The following is an 11,814-nucleotide window of genomic DNA, read 5'->3' on the forward strand; positions in this document are numbered from 1 at the left end:
TCAGGGCAGCGCAGCGCCGCCGGCCTGGCGTCGCACCTGCAACGCGGGCTGCTCCGCGCGCAGCCTGGAGTCGAGGAATGCGACGGTGGCCTGCATGAAGGAGGAGCCCTTGGCAGTGAACTGGTCCGACAGCCACTTCTCCAGGTTGAGGTACTCGCGCCGCGCAGCCAGCGCAGCCAGCTCGATGCAGAAGGGCGGCGGCGTGGCGTCCAGCACCACAGCCAGGCCCTTGAGCTCCTGCGGGCAGGGAGGGGCGGGAGGGGGGGCGGGGAGGGGTGAGGTGGGGCAACGGGGGCAAAAACCAGCGCCGCCCGCACACGCCGCTGCACCAGCGCCGCCCCCGCGGCAGCCGGGCCAGCCGGCGGCAGCAGTGGGAGCGCAGGCCGCAGCTCCCTTCTGGCCGCAACACAGACACCAAGCCGCCGCCGCCACACAGACGGCGGCGCGGGGCGGGCCTCGCCTGGCACACGTCCAGTACTCGCGCCACATTGGAGGCATCCTTGTGGTAGAGCGCCACGGCGGCGCGCAGCACGGCGTCGCGGTTGAGCGGCCACAGGCGCTGCAGCACGGCGGCGCTGTTGGGGTGGCTGGCCACGTAGGTCACCACCAGAGGGTCAAGCACCTCCTGTAGGGGTGGGGGGTGGTGTGGGGGTGGTGTAGGGGTGCCAAGAAGAGGGGGTGGGGCCAGCGGGGCGAGCGGCAGGGGGGCAAGCAGGCGGGCTGGGCGGCGGGGCAGCCTGGGCAGGGCGCACGCAGCGATGGCCGCTTTATGTGTCATGCAAGCACGAGGCCGGGCGGGGCAGGGGCCGGAGGCAGGCGGCGGCCGCCATGACCAACATCGGCGGCCGCGCGCGGCAGCACCCACCTGCTGCAGCGGGCCCCAGCCCGCCTGCACCGCCGCCATGCCCAGCAGCAGCACCTCCGGGCACTGCTTCAGCGGCGGCTCCAGGATCTGGCGCACCGCCGCCGCATGCCCGCTGTCTGCTAGGCGCGCCAGGCAGTCGAGCAGGTCCAGGCAGAGCCAGGCCTGGTTGGGGGTGCCCACCCCCGGCTTGCCCGCGTGCAGCCCCTCCACGGGCTCCTGCCGCCGCGCGGCGTGGGCCCAGGAGAAGAGCTCCGGCGGCGCGGCGGCCGCCTGGCGCAGGAAGGACAGCTGGCCGGGGGCGTTGGTCCACAGGCTGCCCACCAGCGCGGGCAGCGGTAAGGGCTGGCAGGCGGTGGCGCGCGCCCACACGGCCATGAGCACCTTGAGCGCCCCCGCGTCCGGCACCGCAAAGCCGGGCTGGTCCAGCAGGGCCACCACGCGCTGCCAGTCCAGGCGCGGGCTGGCGGCCTGCAGGCCTGCCACCAGCACGCCCACAGACCAGGTGGTGGCGCCGTCGCCCAGCGACGCGCTGGCCAGCCCGCTGCTCAGCCCCGCCATGTCGCCGCTGAATTGGCCCTCGCTGGTGCGCGCCACCATGCCCAGCACCCCCGCCACAGCCTGCTCGCCGGGGCTGCCGTAGGGCTGCAGCACCGCGGCCAGTGCCGCCTCGCTGGAAGTGCAGCGAGGGCCCGCCTCCTCCAGCGCCGCCGCCAGGGAGCGGCCGCCCGCGGCGTCCGCCATGCCTGCCGGCGCTTGCTAGCTACCTAAAGAGTCGCCCTGCCCCGCCTCGGGCCCGCCTGGCGCGGCCTCGAGAGGGGGGAGGGAGCACTACCAGTGCGCCGTGGCGCCGCCGCCTCCACCGCCGCCGCCGCCGTCTGCAGCAGGGCAGCGCGAGAGGTGTGGGCTCCCTGCAGCAGGCTCTGCGGCTCGCTGACAGCAGCGGCCTGCGGCTCCGGCTGCCCGGCAGAGCTGCAAATGACTCTGGGCCACCGGCCACGCGCCCACCAACCTCACCTGCTGGCTGCGTGGCTGCAATAGTCACAGTTGTGTACTGGAGCGTAGGAGAGAGGTGCCGGCAGCCTGCAGGGGGCACCAGGCAGACGATCAAAGGTGCCGGCACCAGCAGGCGAGGCTGCAGGCCCTCGCCCTGTAGATCAGGACCCAGCACAACCCCCGGTTCTCCCGAGTGCCGCAACAAACCGATTGGCGGTGCCCCCCGTTTGCCCGCTCTGCCCGCACCTTGTTTGGAGCTTGTTGGGAGCCGCGGCTGGCCTGGGATTGCCTTTTAACACGACGCACGCGCCGATCAGGGCCCTGTAAGCGTCCTCCGCGACCAAGGGCCACTGAAGAAAACTCTGGGCGCCGCCCAAGTGCCGCCGCCCAGTCGCTCTCTGCGCGTCTTCAATCCCTCCACACAGTGTAGGGCTGTTCCAGGACTTGCCAACGAGGCGCTGCTGAACGCTGCTGAACGAGGCATCACCTAGGCACTGATCGAGCGTAATATGGTGCGCTGCGCCGCCTGAGCCGCTCCAGCGATGGTGGCACACTGCCGGGAGGAGTGACAGGGGCGGGGCTCGCCCTGTGGGGGAGCTGTTGGAATCATGCAGCTTCAAGTGTGTAGCTCCCTGGCAACCGCCCCATCGGCCGCTGTGGGGACGCAGCCGGCGCTGATTCGAACGTGCCGGTTGCTTGGCGAGGCTGGCAGGCGGGGGCTGGCCTGCCTGCCTGCTGCACCCGCCACCTGCCGCCACCCGCCGCCGACCCCCCCTGCGCATGTGCCTTCCCCCTATGGTGCGCATCTGCAGGCGCTGCCCGGCCAGCAAACGCCCGATGGCGTGCCCAGCGTGAGTTTTCTCGCAGCCTGCTGCTGCTGCTGCTTGTGCACCATACGAATGGTGGCAAGACGGCGTGCGTGTTTCCAGGGTTTGGTCCGGCACCCGAGCAGCCCCACCAAAAGGTTTCTGTTCGATTCCAATGCCTGCAGTTTAAGCTCGTGCTGGTTGGCGACGGTGGAACAGGTGTGGTGGGAAGGGACACATGGTCTGCCCCGCCTGCCCACCAGCTGTGCTGCCGCGCCGTGCACCCGCTGCCCGCTCCCATGTGCATGGCGCCGTGCCGCCCCGCCCGACCACCTCTCCCTCCCCGCAGGCAAGACCACCTTTGTCAAGCGCCACCTGACGGGAGAGTTTGAGAAGAAGTATGAGCGTGAGTGCGCCTGCCCGGGGCTGCTGTCCCTGTTCCTGCGCTGCTCTGCTGCCGCATCGCGGCGCCTCCCTCGCACGTGCATGCCTCCCGCGCCCCTCCAAACCACCTCCGTCGCCCCTTCACCCCCGCCCTCCTTTGCCCCTCCACCCCACCGCCTCCCCCTCCCCACAGCCACCATCGGCGTGGAGGTGCACCCGCTGGACTTCACCACCAACCGCGGCAAGATACGCTTCTACTGCTGGGACACGGCGGGGCAGGAGAAGTTTGGGGGCCTGCGCGACGGCTACTACATCCACGGCCAGTGCGCCATCATCATGTTTGATGTCACCTCCCGCCTCACATACAAGAACGTGCCCACCTGGCACCGAGACCTGTGCCGGTGAGCGCGGCAGGCCGGTGGGGGCAGGGCGTCGTGCGCCGGCAGCGGCAGCAGCGGCTCCAGGCATGGGCGCGCCGCTCAGCAGCACCTCCTCCGCGCCCCCCGGGCGCCAGCTCCTCGTCGCTGCGCCGGCTGCATCCCATTCCTGGGCGCCTCACCCGCCTGCCTGCCTGTGCCGCCCTGCCCTGCCCTCCCGCAGCGTGTGCGAGAACATCCCCATTGTGCTGTGCGGCAACAAGGTGGATGTGAAGAACCGCCAGGTCAAGCCCAAGCAGGTGCGCTGCGTGCAGGGCCGTGGCGCTGGCCCAGCAGCGGTGTCGGCCCGGGCTGCTGGGCTGCACCCGGCCGCGGCCGGTCCTGCAAACTTGCACCTCCCAATGCCGCCCCACCCTGCCCCTGCGCCTCCATCTGCCCCTCCATCTTTTGCCGCCCCACCCCACCCCCACCCGCAGGTCACCTTCCACCGCAAGAAGAACCTGCAGTACCACGAGATCAGCGCCAAGTCCAACTACAACTACGAGAAGCCCTTCCTGTACCTGGCCCGCAAGCTGGTGGGCGACCCCAACCTGCACTTTGTGGAGCAGGTGGCGCTGGCGCCCCCAGAGGTGCAGATCGACATCCAGCAGCAGCAGGAGTACGAGAAGCAGCTGCAGGTGGGCGGGGGGCCGGCCGCCGCCGCGCCGGCAAGGTGCTGCCCTGCACAGCCGGCCGCTGTGCATGCAGTGGGGCTTAGCCGTGGGCTTGCCTGCCGCGTCTTGCCCCTGGCGTCGCCGACCCACGCCTGCGCCCTGCTCCTGCTCACCCCTGCAGGAAGCTGCCAACATGCCGCTGCCCGACGGCGACGACGACGACATTGCGGAGTGAAGCAGCGGCCTGGCGTCTGGCAGGCCCGCGGCAGCCGTGCTGGCGGCCTGCTGCGGGCGGGAACTGCGCAGCCTGGCGCGTCGGCAGCTTTGTTTAAAGCTTGTTCTTGCCAGCTCTTGAATCCCCCCCTCCTTTGGTTCTGACGCCCTCCGCCATGTGTTGCGGCGCCAGTTGCATGTAGCGTGTGGCACAACTGGGAGATGCTTGTGTAACCGGCACAGTGGCTGGAGTGTGTGTGGCAAGCCTTGGCAGCTCAGACGCCGCTGGCGCCAGCGCTACTCTGTGCCAAGCTTGTGAGCAACAACGGCGAAGAAGGGATCGCTGCTGCCGCCCGAAAACAGCCGCTCGCCCCACATCTGCACCTGCTGCACCAGGCCTGTGGCCTGTGCGGGCAGCTCCACCCGCTTCACCACCTCTGGCTCACTGAAGCCTCCCGCCGCCGCAAAGTACGACTTCACCTGCAGGCACATGGGCAGAGTGTGTTTAGACAGGTCCCCGGCGCCCTGCTGAGCTGGGCGTCCCGCCGCACGCCGCCCTGCTGCCCACCAGCACGCAGCGGCCGTAGTCTGTGTTGTCGCGCCACGCGGCAATGGCCTGCGGTGCAGGGGTGGGCGGTGAGATGCGGGGTCGGCATGGTGCTTGGCCCGCAGTGCACGCCGCGGCTCGCCGTCCGCCGTGCACCCTGCCACCGCCACGGCTCACCTTTTCGTAAAACATTCGGTTGCTGAAGGCGACGATGGCCACGCCCCCTGGCTTCAGCACGCGGCGCATCTCCGCAAACACCGCCTCGGGCTGCTCCAGGTACTGGCAGGAGGCGCAGCAGAGCACGGCGTCGAACGACTCGTCTGCAAACGCCCACCCGCTGGGCTGCCGGTTGAGGTCCCTCACGAAGAACTCACTGCGGCAGCAGTGCAGCCGGGAGGTCGAGCGCAGCATGGCTGATGGCTGGCTGAAAAAGGCCGGTCAGGGGCCCGCAACCGGCAGCCGAGGCGCACCTGAGCTGCGCATTCCTCCCCAGCTCCGCAGCGTTCATGCCGTGCCCCACCACCCGCCCGTACTTGCGCTCCGGCGGCAGGTGGCTGACCCATGAGGAGCACAGGTCCAGCACGTCGCCTCCCTCGGGGATGCGCTGCCGGTACAGCTGCGTCAGCTGGGCCCTGAAGCCGGCGTCCAGGTGGTGCACCAGCCGCGGCACACTGTAAAACTCGCGGTCGTCGCCGGCGCTCAGCTTCTGCCGCTGCCGGCGGTCCAGCACCTCGCGCACCGCGGGTGGCGGGGCGGCCCCGTTGCCGCCGCTGCTGGCGGCAGCAGCAGGTGTGTGTCTGGGGGGCCGTGGGACCAGGCTGCGTGCTGCTGCAGGCATGGCAACAAGTGGGAGGCACCAATGCGTTACTGGTTAGAAAAGTGGCTAGGCACAAGCTATGCTGTGGGAAAGTCACAGGCACAATACCTAACTGGTCGACTGCCAGCGGAGTGGGGCAGGGGAGGCAGGCAGCCTCCCGCACCACAAGCGGGTCGGCTGCTCACCCATTCCGCGGGTTGGCTTGTCTCTGAAACCCTTTCCTGAACGTGCCGGCGCGCAAGCCGCCGTGCACGTGGTTGCGGTGGAGACGAGCGCCATGGGGGAACCGTGTAGCGCGACTGGTGCGTAGATCACTTCTTTCCTATCCGGGGACCTCAATCGATCCAGGTCTGGCATGAAAGAAGCATGCCATCAGCGGAAATGCTGACTGGGCACGTGCTGTGAGTGCTGCCCATGGCGTCATGCCCAGCGCGCTTTACTCTCAAATCCTCGATCATCCAATTCAATCCCATCAGTAGCCAGGGGCCTGGGGTGAACCAGAGGGCACAGGACATGCCCAGTCGCTCCAATCGCGAGCCCCACAGTCTCAACGCGCGATAGATGGAGGCGGTGAAGGCGGCCGATGTGGCCCTCTGCATCCTGCTGCGCTCCTACCTGTGCCCCACCACGGAAACTGATCCCGATCCCCACAGCCCGCTGCACGCCCTGTTTGGCGAGGCCCTGCTGCGGGAGATCAGGCGCCGGGACGAGGCGGCCAGCCCCAGCCTGATGGAGCTGCTGCAACACATCCAGGTGGCGGCGGCGGCAGGCGGGGTGGGCTCGCCTGTGTTCTGCCGCTGCCGGCCCTGGCACCCCAGCCGCCCTCCCACCTCCCCGGCGCGCCCCCGCAGGACCACATGTGCCCCGGCGGCGAGTCGGCGGGCGAGGCGGACGCCTACTTTGGCGCGGTCAAGGCCGCCGTGGGCGCTCACCTGTCTGCCCTGGAGACTGCCGACGAGCTGGTCTCCCTGTTCACCTCTGTGGCCGAGCAGGTCATCACCCAGTGCACCAGCACGCCGGCAGAGGCAGAGGGGCGCGGCGCGGACGCCAGCAGCGCCATGGGCCTGTACCTGCGCATCTGCTACGCACGCTACACCGCCATGACATTTGAGGCAAGCGCGTGAGGCTGCAAGTGCGGGGCAGGCACCAGGGGGCGTGGGCTGGGGGGCTGCTGCCGGCCAGGCGCAGGCCACGCGCACAGCGGCAGGTCCGCGCTCGACCTGTGCGTCGCCGCCCGCGACGCGCCGCCATCTGCAAGCTGTCCCGCCCCGCCCGCAGGCCATCTGCAAGCTGGTGGGCGAGGTGCACGCCTACTTTGATGCCGCGGTGGCGACGCTGCAGGGCCGGCCCTCGGCCCCCGCCCCCGCCCCGCGCCTCAGGCCGGGCCCAGACCTGGAGCGCTTCCTCAACGCCCAGCTGGCGGGCCTGGGGCGGCGGGTGGGCAGCGTGGCACAGGCCGACATCGAGGCGCCGCTGGGGGAGCTGGCGGGGGCGGCGCCGCAGGTGCCTAAGGCACACCTGGCGCACCACCTCAGGTGCGCGCCTCACCCGCTCCTGCCGCACTCTCCTGCTCCTGCCTGCGTGGCTGAGGAGAGAGAGAGGGGCCTCTCGGGGCCGTGCCACCAGCCCACCCCATCGCCGCATGCGCGCCGCCCGCCTCCCCTGCCCGCCCCTTCTGCCCGCAGCGCGCTTCACCACCGCGACGTCGCCGCCTCGCTGGACCACCTGCACCGCTTCTTCGATCACACGGCGGAGGCGCGGGGCGCGGCGGCAGGCGGCGGCAGCGGCGCCGCCGCCGGGCAGCAGGCGGGCGAGGCGGCGGCGGCGCGCGAGCGCGGCCGGCTGCAGAGCGCGGCGCTCAGCCTGGGCTCCATGCACGCCCAGCTGGGACACATGGAGCAGGCGCTGCAGGCGCTGAACGAGACGGTGAGGCCCAGCGGCGGCGGCGGCGGTGTGTGCGTGTGTGTGTGTGTGTGTGTGTGCGAGGCCGCGCCTGGCTGCTGTGTTCAGGCGTCTGTGCACACGTCGTGCACAGCACGCTTGCCCACGCTCTCCCCTGCCCCATCACGCCCACATGCTCAGCCCACTTCCACACATGCTCAGCCCACTTCCACCACACCCGCTCGCGCCGCCGCCCCCCCGCCCGTGCAGGTTCGCATCGCGCAGCAGAGCAGCGACGACACGTGCCTGGCCCACGCCCTGGCCCTGCTGTGCCAGGTGCTGGACGCCACCACCCCCGGCACCATCACCAGCGTCAGCCACGTGCCGGGGGCCAGCCCCGCGGCCCGCCACTACACGCAGCTGGGCCAGCTGCTGCACAGATGCCTCAGGTGCGGGGCGCGGCAGGCGGGCGGGGCGGGCAGGGCATGGGGGGCTGCATGGATGCAGCATGTGTGTGTGGGGGGGGAGCGGTGGCGCCCCTGTGCCAGCAGCAGCCACACACGCTGCCGGCTGCCACGGCGCTGCGCTTTCCCCGCCGCCGGCCGCCGCCGGCCTCCCAACCAGGGCCGGGCCTCCGCCTCCGTGCGCGCGTGCAGGCGCTGCGAGGAGCTGCACCTGCCGCACCTGGTGGCCTTCAGCCAGCTGGCGCTGGCGCGCCTTGAGCTGCTGCACCCGCAGCGGCCGGCGGCCAGCCCGGGGGCAGCCGGCGGCGCCGAGGGCCCAGCCGGCGGCGGCGGCGGTACCGCACCCGACCTGCCGTGCAGCTCGTCGGTGGCGGTGGCTGGCGCTGTGCGTGATGTGGCGCACCTGCACATGGCCACCCGCCTGGCAGCCGCCGCCCCCTCGGTGCCGCCCCTCAGCAGCGGCGCCTCCAGCGCCCGCGTGCTGCGAGGCGTTGGTGACCTGTTTGCCTCCACCGCCGCGCTGTATGGCCCCGACATGCAAGGTGGGGCGCCGGCGCTGGCGCCAGCTGTGTGGCCACCTGCTGCTGGCAGCCCTGCCGAGCAGAGTGCACAGCATGTGCTGCCCAGCTGCTGCGTTCACCCAAAGAGCTCGGCCCCGCCTGCCGTGCCGCCGCCTCCCGCCGCCGCAGGCATGCAGGCCTCCTCTGCCGCCGAGGTGGAGCAGCTGGTGGCGGGCAGCCACCTGCTGCAGGCGGCGTGCTGGGAGCTGCGGGGCAGCCGCCACCTGGCGCAGGCGCACTCGCTGGCCTGCCTGGACGCGTTTGGGGGCGTGACGCGCGCGGAGGAGCAGTGCACCGCGCTAGCGCAGCTGGCCGTCAGCGTGGCGGCGGCGCACGGCCCGCGCGCTGCGGAGCAGGTGCTTGCGGTCGCCGACGAGCGCTTCCCGGGCGCGCAGAGCCGTGTGCTGGCGGGGGCCAGGCTGTCCATAGCGCACGACCGTGCGCTGCGGCGCGGCGACCTGCACGCCGCCGCCGACATCGCGGCGCAGATGGCGGCGCTGCCGCCGCCCACAGACAGCACTGACATCGGCCTGAGGTGTGGGTGGGGTGGGGTGTGGGTGGCAGCCAGCCTCGTGCGTGTGCCTGTCTGTGCCTGCGCCAGCGCCTGTGCTTGCCCCCAGGGCCAGGGCTTGGCCTCCCAGCCACGTGCCAGCCGTGCCTGACGTGGCGGCTGACCTGGCGCCTGGCGCAGGCTGGAGGCGGAGGAGCGCATCGCTCGCACGCTGCTGGCGGCGGGGTGCGTCGAGGAGGCTGCGGCCGCGGCGCACGCTGCGTGCGCTGTGGCCTCCACCACGGGGCAGCCCCTGCACAGCGCGCGCCTGCAGCTGCTGCTGGCGCGCGTGCACCAGCAGGCGGGCGCGCCGATGGCGGCGCTGCCCTACGCCCTCACCGCCACCGCCCACGCGCGCCAGCTGGCGGCCGACATGCTGGCGGCGGAGGCGGTGGTACTGCTGGCGGGGCTGTGGTGCGACATGGGGGCGCAGCATGCGCAGCACGCGCGGCGCGAGCTGGAGGGCGCGCTGCCATCCATCCTGGCCCACGGCTCGCTGGAGCTGCAGGCGGCGGCGCAGGTGGCGCTGGCAGAGGCGTGCATGACGCAGCACGTCACGCCTGCCGGGCTGCGGGAGGATGGCGAGTGGTGAGTGTGTGGGTGGGGGGGACGCCGCTCCACACCTGCCCGGCTGGCTGGCAACGCTTGCCTGCCTGCCAGGCTGCGCTCAGGCTCGTGTTCCCGGCATGGGGGCATTGCTCGCCCCGCGTCCCGCCGCATCCTGCCCGACCCCCTTTGTGCCCGCCTGCCGCAGGCTGCTGGTGCTGCTGGAGGAGGCGGAGCGGGTCAGCCTGGTGCTGGAGGACCGGCGGGGTGCGGCACACGCCACCTACCTGCGGGCGCTGGTGCAGGACGCGCTGGGGAACGCGGAGCAGCGCAACGCCGCCGCAGCCAGCTTTGGCGCCCTGGTGCAGCCTGCTGGCGCATTGGAGTGACAGGCAGGGTGACCACGCCGCCGCCCCCGCCGCAGCTCTTGCTGTAAGGGTTCCCAGAGGTGCTGGCTGGTGCATCACTTGAGGAGGGAGGGCAGCAGACCATAAGGCACATGATAGCGGGAGCGGCAATATGCCAAAAAATTCCAGCCCGTGTCGGTTTGTGCGCAGCGTAAGTGTGCCCACTGATGCCGCCGGGTGGGGGCTGCACCACCCAACCGCAGAGTACGGGTGGTCGCTCCGCTGATCCAGCGCGTCAATGACGTGTCAACGACAGCAGCTTGGTGCCTGCAGCAGGGCAGGTATACTAGGCAATGAAGGCCAGCCAGCACTTTCTCAGGCCACCCAGCATGCGCAACAGAGGTGGCGGTGCATGTGGAGCAAGCGCCCCGTGCCGCCTCGCACCTCGCGCCGCCAGGCTGTTGCGTGCGGCCACCAGGGTTTGCCGGCAGATGCTGGATGGGTTGACGAAGCAGGCCGAGAGCACAAAGTATGTGAGCAGCAGGAGGAAGGCCATCCACACCACAGTCTCCCACGGCTCCAGCATGTACCAGCCCCAGATCATGGCCTGCTGGTGGTAGAACAGCTGGATGCGCCTGCAGGCAGCACAGTGCGGCGGTGAGGCGCACTGCACGCTGCCTGCCCCTGCCTGGCCCGCAGGTTTCCCGGCGGCAGTGTTCGGTTGCCAACCAACCCATCAGAGGAGGCTGGCCGCTCACCCTTTCCATCGCCGCAGGATGTTTGACTGCTCCTCCTCCCTCTCCCGCCGCGCCTCTTGCCGATACATCTCGGCATAGTCTATCTCCTCTGCTGCCGCGGCCGCCGCGCCTCGCTGCTGCCTGTGCCGCCCGCCGCTCGCCGCCACCGCCGCCTCGCTGCCGCGGCCGGTTGTTGCTGGCGCTGCTGCTGGCGCCGACTTGCGCCTGCATCACGTGGACACTGTGACAATGAGAACGGGGCAGCAGCGGCAGGGAACGCGAGCGGCAACTTCTGTCGCAGCTCTAGCACCTGCCACTACGTGTGTCCACCATCCTTGCAATTTAAACTGGATGTCCGAGCCGCGGGCCCCCAACGCCGACTGAATTCTCGCCTGACCGGCCAGCTGCTGCAAACAGCACGCAAGAGCACAAGACGGCGCTGCACTGAAGAGAGGCAGGCCCCAGGGATACAACAGAAAAGGCCCAGGCTTCGCCAGGGAAGGCTCCCTGAGGCTCCGCCACGTGCACATGTTGCCTGATGTGGCACCTCCCCCGATTCGTCTGGCTCATCAGGCACGCTCTCTCCCGCGATCCCTCCCTTTCCTTCGCCTTTCAGAGTCTCTAAGGCTTCTATTTCTCCCCTCCCGCACCCCGCAGCTGCCGCAAATTTAAAATTATGAACCAACCTGTCATCCTTTATGCCTTAGAACGGCGCCAAAACGGCGCCAAGAATGTGTTTCTCACTAAGTCAGATGTAGAGGGCATCATCCGGATCAAGCAGGGCGACCAGCAGGCGCCCTCAGGCCGGCGGCGGCGGGGTGCGGGAGGGGGGGCGGCAGTGCAGGGCGGCACCAAGAACTACAGCAAGAAGGTGCTGCAGTTCTTCCAGGTGCTGAAGGGCGCTGGCGGTCAGGACATCCTGTGCCGCTGCGTCAAGCGCAGCGGAGAGTGGCGGTGGTGCCCCGTGGTGCCGCTCGAGGAGCTGCCCCGAGTGATCAAGGAGCACCACGAGCGGGCGACTGGCTTCAGCGGTGTGGAGAAGCTGTACACACATGTGAGTGATACAAGGGGTGC

The 11,814-nt window shown here is 70.5% G+C and overlaps 4 protein-coding genes across 4 annotated transcripts in view; 2 read left to right on the plus strand and 2 right to left on the minus strand.

Moving 5' to 3' along the window:
• Positions 1-1,606, minus strand: part of CHLNCDRAFT_135829 (hypothetical protein) — a gene marked incomplete at both ends in the record, with an annotated part of 2,288 nt that extends 682 nt beyond the window's left edge. The window contains 3 exons of the mRNA XM_005846476.1: positions 37-237; positions 470-625; positions 866-1,606. Coding sequence (XP_005846538.1) covers positions 37-237; positions 470-625; positions 866-1,606 — 1,098 coding nt within the window. The remainder of the gene's footprint in view (positions 1-36; positions 238-469; positions 626-865) is intronic.
• A 674-nt stretch (positions 1,607-2,280) lies between these two features.
• CHLNCDRAFT_36145 (GTP-binding protein) lies at positions 2,281-4,538 on the plus strand. Its single transcript, XM_005846307.1, has 8 exons — positions 2,281-2,370; positions 2,671-2,709; positions 2,850-2,883; positions 3,014-3,070; positions 3,242-3,449; positions 3,649-3,724; positions 3,902-4,102; positions 4,260-4,538. Exons 1-8 carry the CDS (start codon positions 2,368-2,370, stop codon positions 4,311-4,313), a joined length of 672 nt encoding a protein of 223 aa, XP_005846369.1. The 5' UTR covers positions 2,281-2,367; the 3' UTR covers positions 4,314-4,538.
• A 50-nt stretch (positions 4,539-4,588) lies between these two features.
• On the minus strand, positions 4,589-5,934 carry CHLNCDRAFT_135831 (hypothetical protein; the record flags this gene model as incomplete). The annotated part of the gene is made up of 5 exons (XM_005846477.1): positions 4,589-4,771; positions 4,860-4,907; positions 5,016-5,211; positions 5,309-5,611; positions 5,909-5,934. The coding sequence occupies 5 exons, from the start codon at positions 5,932-5,934 to the stop codon at positions 4,589-4,591; spliced, it is 756 nt and encodes a 251-aa protein (XP_005846539.1).
• A 282-nt stretch (positions 5,935-6,216) lies between these two features.
• On the plus strand, positions 6,217-10,045 carry CHLNCDRAFT_58317 (hypothetical protein; the record flags this gene model as incomplete). The annotated part of the gene is made up of 9 exons (XM_005846308.1): positions 6,217-6,429; positions 6,507-6,767; positions 6,934-7,190; positions 7,341-7,581; positions 7,807-7,985; positions 8,193-8,542; positions 8,690-9,095; positions 9,252-9,698; positions 9,865-10,045. 9 exons carry the CDS (start codon positions 6,217-6,219, stop codon positions 10,043-10,045), a joined length of 2,535 nt encoding a protein of 844 aa, XP_005846370.1.
• Positions 10,046-11,814: the final 1,769 nt, after the last annotated feature.

This window comes from Chlorella variabilis, assembly GCF_000147415.1.
Source record: "Chlorella variabilis unplaced genomic scaffold CHLNCscaffold_14, whole genome shotgun sequence".
NCBI classification, from domain to species: domain Eukaryota; kingdom Viridiplantae; phylum Chlorophyta; class Trebouxiophyceae; order Chlorellales; family Chlorellaceae; genus Chlorella; species Chlorella variabilis.

Bases quoted from the DNA above. Each gene is read 5' to 3' on its own strand.
- CHLNCDRAFT_36145 (XM_005846307.1), top strand. The intron at 2,710-2,849 runs GTGAGTTTTCTC...CAATGCCTGCAG, and splicing joins CGCCCGATGGCGTGCCCAGC to TTTAAGCTCGTGCTGGTTGG. The intron at 4,103-4,259 runs GTGGGCGGGGGG...TCACCCCTGCAG, and splicing joins AGTACGAGAAGCAGCTGCAG to GAAGCTGCCAACATGCCGCT.